Here is a 7,902-nt window from a genome sequence, read left to right as displayed (position 1 = left end):
CTCTCTCTCTCCCCTCTCCTTCTCCCCTTCCCCTCTCTCCTTCTCTTCTCTCTCTCTCTCTCTCTCTCTCTCTCTCTCTCTCTCTCTTCTCTCTCTCTCTCTCTCTCTCTCTTCACCCACTTCCCTCTCTCTCTCTCTCTTCTCCTCCCTCCTCTCCTCTCTCTCTCTCTCTTTTCTCTCTTCCCCTCTTCCCTTCCTCTCCTCCTCCTTTCCCCCTCCCCTCTCTCTCTCTCTCTCTCTCTCTCTCTCTCTCTCTCTTCTCCCTCTCTCTCCCTCTCTCTCCCTCTCTCTCCCTCTCTCTCTCTCTCTCTGGTGCGGTGGTAGCGTACTCGTCTACTCATCTTGCTGACCCGCGTTCAAATCCCGCACTGCCAGGGAGGTAATTTAGAAGCAGCTATAAACAAAGCCTGTCACACCAAGAATAACCGTTGTAATCAATGGCATTCCACTAAATCATTATCTCTCTCTCTCTCCCTCCCTCCCTCCTTCCCTCTCTCTCTCTCATTCTCTCTCTCTCTCATTTTCTCTCTCTCTCATTTTCTCTCTCTCTCATTTTCTCTCTCTCTCATTTTCTCTCTCTCTCATTTTCTTCTCTCTCCTCTCTCTCTCCTCTCTCCCCCCTCTCTCTCTCTCTCTCTCTCTCTCTCTCTCTCTCTCTCTCTCTCTCTCTCTCTCTCTCTCATCTCTCTCCTCTTTTCTCTCTCTCTCTCTCTCCCTCTCTTTTCCTCCCTCCTCCCTCCCTCCTTCTTTCCCTTTTTTCCCCCCCTTCTCTCTTTTTCCCCCTCTCTCTCTCTCTCCCTCCCTCCTCTCTCCCTCCCTCTCTCTCCCCCTCCCCGTCTCCTGGCCTCAACCTTTACCCCTTTAACCCCCACTCCCTTACCGCAACCCCCACCACCTTCACCCCTACTCCCCCACCCCCTCCTGTACCCCCACCCCCTCCTGTACCCCCACCCCCTCCTGTACCCCCACCCCCTCATGTACCCCCTCCCCCTCCTGTACCCCCACCCCCCTCCTGTACCCACGACCCCCTCCTGTACCCCCACCCCCACCTGTACCCCCCCACCCCCTCCTATACCCCCCCCCCCCTCCTTACCCCGACCCCCTCCTTTCCCCCACCCCCCTCCTGTCCCCACCCCCCCTCCTGTACCCACCACCCCCTCCCCCTGTTTACCCACCCCCTCCCCGTTAAACCCCCGAAACCCCCCCCTGTACCCCCACCCCCTCCTATACCCCCATCCCCTCCTGTACCCCCACCCCCTCCTGTACCCCCATCCCCTCCTGTACCCCCCACCCCCTTCTGTACCCCTACCCCCTCCTATACCCCCATCCCCTCCTGTACCCCCACCCCCTCCTGTCCCCCCCCCCCTCCTGTACCCCCGACCCCCTCCTGTACCCCCACCCCCTCCTATACCCCCATCCCCTCCTGTACCCCCACCCCCCTCCTATAACCCCCATTCCCCTGTACCCCACCCCTCCTGTACCCCACCCCCTCCTGTACCCCCTCCCCCCCCTCCTGTACCCCCCACCCCCTCCTGTACCCCACCCCTCCTGTACCCACCCCTCCTGTACCCCACCCCCTCCTGTACCCCCACCCCCTCCTGTACCCCACCCCCTCCTGTACCCCCACCCCCTCCTGTACCCCCACCCCCCACCTAACATCCCCGTCCCTTGCCTTCCAGCAGCGGTCAGTCCGGCATCCGCCCATCGCAGCGCATCCTGGACCCGCGCAAGGGACCCATCCGGAAGACGGTGGGCGTGCGCTCCCTCCCGCGCCTCGACCAGGAAGCGCTCGATTACTACGACGCCGCAGGACTCAGCAGAAAGGCGCGATCCAGGTGCTGGTGGAGGCGGAGGGGCGTGGCAGGGAATGGGGGAGTGGGTAGTTAGGGGGATATGGTGAGGAGGGGGTGGGGGGGAGCGATAGGTGGTTATTTTGAAATTTTGCGATAAATCTTTCTAATATTGCTATATATATCTTTCTAATTTTGCGAATAAACCTTTTCAATATTGCACTAAACTTTTCTAATCGCACAACAAATCTTCCAAACAAGAGAGACACCTCAAACCTTCCTCAACCCCTAAGGAATTAACCCCGACTCGTACCATCAACATACACATCCTTCTGCCATCAACAAAACACGCAATCACACACGCATGCACGCACGCACACACACACACACACACACACACACACACACACACACACACACACACACACCACACACCCACACCACACACACACACACACACACAACCCCCCCCCCCACACACACAAACACAACCCCCCCCACACACACAACCCCCCCCCCCCCACACACACACAACACAACCCCCCACACCACACACCCCCCCACACACACACACCACAACACACACAACCCCCCCCCCCACACACACACAACAACCCCACACACACCCCCCACCACCCCCCACACACAACCCCCCACACAACCCCCCACACACCCACAACCCCACACAACACCCGCCCCCTCAGCGTCGCGCACCAGCACCCCACTGACCCGAAGGAGGAACCGCCCCCTCCAGGTCGCGAGGACGAGCGAGAACCCGGGCCAAGTCGCTGGAGGCCAAGAAGGAATCCGACAGGGTAGGTCGGGGTCGGCTGTCTGTCCCGTCGGGCTGTCTGTCCCGTCGGCTGTCTGTCCCGTCGGGCTGTCTGTCCCGTCGGGCTGTCTGTCCCGTCGGGCTGTCTGTCCCGTCGGGCTGTCTGTCCCGTCGGGCTGTCGGGCAGTTCGGTCCTCTTTGTTTATTTTCGTTGTTGTTCTTGGTCTCTCGTTATGATTTGTCTTTTTATTTGTCATTTTTTGTTTTATTGTTGTGTCTTTATATTATTATTTGTCTTTATCGTTATTATTTGTTGTTATTGTTATCATTATCGTTATCGTTAGTATTATTAATATTATTAATATTATTATCATTATTGTCATCATTTTCATGATCATTATGATTATAATCATAATTATAATAATCATCATCATCATATCATCATCATCATCACCATCACCATCACCATCACATCATCATCATCATCATCATCATCAAAATCACCATCACCATCACCATCATCATCATCATCATCATCATCACCATCACCATCATCATCACCATCACCATCATCATCATCACCATCATCATCACACCATCACCATCATCATCACCATCATCATCATCACCATCACCATCATCACCATCATCATCATCATCATCACATCATCATCACCATCACCATCATCATCATCATCATCATCATCATCACCATCATCATCATCATCACCATCACCATCATCATCACCATCATCATCATCACCATCACCATCATCATCTTCATCATCATCATCATCATCACCATCATCACCATCACCATCACCATCACCATCATCATCATCATCACCATCATCATCACCATCATCATCATCATCATCATCACCATCACCATCATCACCATCATCATCATCATCATCATCATCACCATCATCATCACCATCACCATCACCACCATTGTCATCATTGTTATTTAAGGTAAAATAATGATTACGTTACTAATCATATTTCCGTCACTGTCATAGTGTGGTGTTTCCATCCCTGTCTTTCAATGTCTTTCTCTTCCTCTTTCTTCTCCTTCGCTTTTGCTTCTCCCTTTATCTTCCTTTCGTATGGCAGCTTCTTCTTCCTCTCTCCTCTTTCTTCTCCTCCTCGCATGTTCTTCTTTTTCTTAATTTCTCTGCCCCCTAATTCGCCCTCTCCCTTTCCCCTTCTTCGCGGCTGATGCGGGAGACGAGCGGTTGGTGGCCTTTTCCTTCCTCCTCTTTCTCCTCTTGTCGTCCCTTTCTTCATTTTCTTCTCTTCTTATCTTTTTCTTATTCTCCCTTCTCTTCTCGTTCTTTCTTCATCTTCCTTCTCCTCTTCTCGTCCTTTTCTTCCCCTTCCTTCTCATCCTTTTCTTCTTCCTTCATCTCTTCTCGTCCTTCTTCTTTTCCCTTCCTCTTCTTCCTATTCATTTTTCTCTTCCCGTCCTCCTCTTTCTCTTCCTTTCTTCCTCTTCCTTCCCCCCTTCTCCTCCTTCTCTTCCTCTTCCTTCCTTAACCTCCTCCACATGCACTGGCACTTTGCATATTACGGAGATTTTTCTTTTATCTTTTCGCTTCTTCTCGAACACGCGACTTACGCATCAGCTGATGAGGAGGCAGGGGCGGCCGATGGGCTTCGTCTTCCTTTATCTCCCTTTTTCCTCTTCCCTTTCAGTTCTTCTATCCCTTTTTCTCTCTAAAACGCAACGCGACCCTTCTCCCTTTTCGTTGCCTTTTTTTTTTGGGGGGGGGGGGGGCAGGTTTTGTGATTGGTCTGTGTCTTCTTCTTCTTTTTCCTCCTCTTCTTCTCCTTCTTACTTCTTCTTGCTCGTCCTCTTCCCCCTCCTCCTCCTTCTTCTTCCTCTTCTTCTTCTTCTTCTATTTCTTCTACTTCTATTTCTTCTACTTCTACTTCTACTACTTCTTCTTCTACTTCTACTACTTCTTCTTCTTCTTCTTCTTCTTCTTCTTCTTCTCCTACTCCTACTCCTATTCCCCCTCCCCCACCCTCCACCTTCACCTCCCCCCTCCTACAATTTCTCCTCTTTCTCTTCCTTCTTTTCCTCTCCCCACCACACCCCTGATTCCCTTCCCCTCCTTCCCCGCACAGCTGATGAGGGAGGACGAGCGGGCCAAGTCGTCGGGCGAGGTCGTGTCGCAGAGGTCGTCCTCGGGGGTGTTCGAGGAGTCGTCGTATGAGGCGAGCAACGAGGCCTCCACCAGCGCCTCCGTCGAGCTCGGGTCGGAGAAGTGAGCGAAGGGAGGAAGGGAGAGGATAGGGGAAGAGGATGGGAGAGGATAGATGGAGAGAGGGGAGGAGAATAGATGAAGAGAGGGGAGAAGAGAATAGGGGAAGAGGATGGGAGAGGATAGATGAAGAGAGGGGAGGAGAATAGATGAAGAGAGGGGAGAAGAGAACAGGGGAATAGGATGGGAGAGGATAGATGAAGAGAGGGGAGGAGAAGTGAGCGGAGTCCCGGATACCTTCTCATGGGGGGAGACAAGGTAGAGAGGAAGTGAAGAGAGAAGGGAGAGGAGAAAAGAGGATAAGAGAATAGAATAGAACGGAATGTAATATAATATGGAGTAATAGAAGATGAAAGGGAAGGAAAGGTGACATGATGTAAGGAGAGGACAGAAGAGAAAAGAGAAGAGAGACGAGAGACGAGACGAGACGAGAAGATCAAAGAAGAAAAGTGAAGAGAAAGCAAGAGAAAGAAACGAACGAGGGCGAGAAATGGTTCCTCGTGTTCCACAAGAAGAGTTCCTCCGGATGTGTGTCCTGCGTGCGTCCTCAGCCCCGAAGTATCAGGAATCTCGAAGCTAAAACCGGGCAAGGGTCATCTAGGTCTTAGGTCTCGGAGTATCAGGCTCTTTAGGGAATCGTCAGGTGTCAGGTGAGGTTTGCTTTGGGCTTGGGATCAGGTGCGGATGAGATTTATAAAGCTTGTGAAGCTTGTATTATTAACTACTTTGGGCTTGGGCATTCGGTGAAGTATACACCGGCTTTCAGTATCAGGAGGGACTTGCTTCAGTATCAGGAGAGATTTGCTTCAGTATCAGGAGGGACTTGCTTCTATATCAAGTAATCAGACAAGGGCTGATCTTGGATATCGGCCTTGCTTTGGCCCTTCAGGACTGAGATGACATTTCGAAATCCGATGAAATTTGTCGTTGAACTCATACATTGTTAGAATTTCCGAAAAAGATCTTTTTGTTTTACCCGAAACATAATTAATTTGGTATGTAAACCATAAGAGTATTTTTTTCATAGCGTATTCCGTCCAATAAGCAATACTGTTAGAAAATAAGTAATAGATGTATGTGTCAGTGAATAGACATAAACAGATAGATGAGAGAGAGAGAGAGAGAGAGAGAGAGAGAGAGAGAGAGAGAGAGAGAGAGAGAGAGAGAGAGAGAGAGAGAGAGAGAGAGAGAGAGAGGTTTTATTACATTCGCCTGTTAATGAACTGTTAATAGGAATAAACATATGGCAATGTAATTCGCAGTAATTTTATTCTTCCTCTATCACAAAAACAAACAAACATATGGTCAGAAAGGAACGAATAGAAAACCAAAAGAAGGATAAAAAAAGATAAAGTAAAATATGATAATCAACCCAACCCAATATATATATATATATATATATATATATATATATATATATACATATATTATATATATATATATATATATATATATATATATATATATATATATATATTTATTTATATATATTTTTATTTATTTATTTTTTTTTTTATCATTATTATTATTTTTTTTTTCTTTACTATAGTTACTGGTGTTTTGGGGTTCACTTTACTCCATGCTACATTTTTCGGCAATAACTATCGTTCTATTTATCTATTTAGTGCCTTTTTGTTACTTTTTTATCTACCGAGTCGATTAGCATTATAATATTTACTCCAAAGGAATACCAATAATAAAACCTTCCTCATGAAAACTGAATAGAACAATGATATCCAAAGTGAGAATGAAAGTGGATGATGATGGTGACAGTGATGGTGATGATATGTTCATAATAATAACAATGATAAGGATAATATTAGTAATAATAATGATATTTATTAATTATTATATGATAAATTAATAATTAAAATAATACGATAGTAATAATTATTATTAAAACAATACGATAATATTAATAATAATACTGATAATAATAATAATAATAATAATAATAATAATAATAATAATAATAATAATAAATAATGATAAAGATAATTACGATCAAAGAATCACGATCAAAATAATAATGACGTAATAATAATGACTACTTCTAATAATGATGATAATGACAAAAGTAATAATGATAAAAATGATAATAATAAAAATGATAATGATAAAAATGATAATAATAAAAATGATAATGATAAAAATGATAATGATTATGATAATGATACTAATTGTACGGAACCTCTGTTGAAGGCAAAGTTCCAGATGAGCCTTTAACAATGGAGGTCCGAAAGAAAAAAGGTTAGGTTTCTGCTCTTACGTTAATTAACTTATCACAAGCAGAACAGCACGACAAATAAAACAATGCGCTAATCAGGGCAGCACGACACACTCACAAAGGTCTCTCAGCAAACACCCTCTCACAAGACCGGTCTTTTAACCTCTCTGTGTGTCACCCTCTCTGACTCTCTTGTCCTTTCCATGTCCCTCCTCTCTTTTCCCTCTGCCCCTTTTCTCTCTGAGTCCCTGTCTACCTCTGTGGCTGAGGAGGAGTACCAGTTTTTGAACATAGTTGGGAGCGTCGGGTACCTGCCCTACCTACCATAGATATTTGTGAACACCTGCAAGTCTGACTTGTGTTGACCTGCTGTCACACGTCGATCAATCCTAAACAAAAGATCATGCAGAGGTCAGTCAGGTGGCCTTCAGTAGGAATGAGAACAATATTTTGAATTGTACCTAAACTCACATTTTATTGCACTAAAATACAGATTTTCAAAAGATCTTTAAAATGACACCGAGATCATTAATTTTAGTTAAATAATAAGTTACAATTTTTTCAAGTTTGGAAGTTCCGAAAGTTTTTCTGCCAAAGAATATAAAGGAATTTTACAAGGTTTTGTGACCAAAAAAAAAGAAGAAGAAAAATCCTTATTAAGTTACTAATTAACTTTTGGTTGATAATTGATAACTTAATTAACTTTAAAAAGGGCAATTCCATTTTAAATCAACACATTTTGTCAGAATAACACCCGCTATCTCAGATTTTGATTATATTTGGCTAAAATGTGGTAAATTATAGTGTAATTCCACCCTGAAATTTTTAACTTAATATCAGTAC

At 45.7% G+C, this 7,902-nt stretch overlaps 1 protein-coding gene across 1 annotated transcript in view; it reads left to right on the top strand.

The window, feature by feature from the left end:
- The window catches only part of LOC119573484, a 15,911-nt gene extending 11,017 nt beyond the window's left edge, over positions 1-4,894 (top strand). Inside the window, exons 8-10 of the mRNA XM_037920701.1 lie at positions 1,680-1,835; positions 2,545-2,605; positions 4,696-4,894. Of these exons, the coding sequence (XP_037776629.1) occupies positions 1,680-1,835; positions 2,545-2,605; positions 4,696-4,839 (361 nt within the window). The 3' untranslated portion in view covers positions 4,840-4,894. The remainder of the gene's footprint in view (positions 1-1,679; positions 1,836-2,544; positions 2,606-4,695) is intronic.
- The last annotated feature ends 3,008 nt before the right edge of the window (positions 4,895-7,902 follow it).

This window comes from Penaeus monodon, chromosome 5 (assembly GCF_015228065.2).
Source record: "Penaeus monodon isolate SGIC_2016 chromosome 5, NSTDA_Pmon_1, whole genome shotgun sequence".
NCBI lineage: Eukaryota > Metazoa > Arthropoda > Malacostraca > Decapoda > Penaeidae > Penaeus > Penaeus monodon.
The sequence above is the reverse complement of the archived record's forward strand: the minus strand, read 5'-3'. Positions and strand labels throughout refer to the sequence as shown.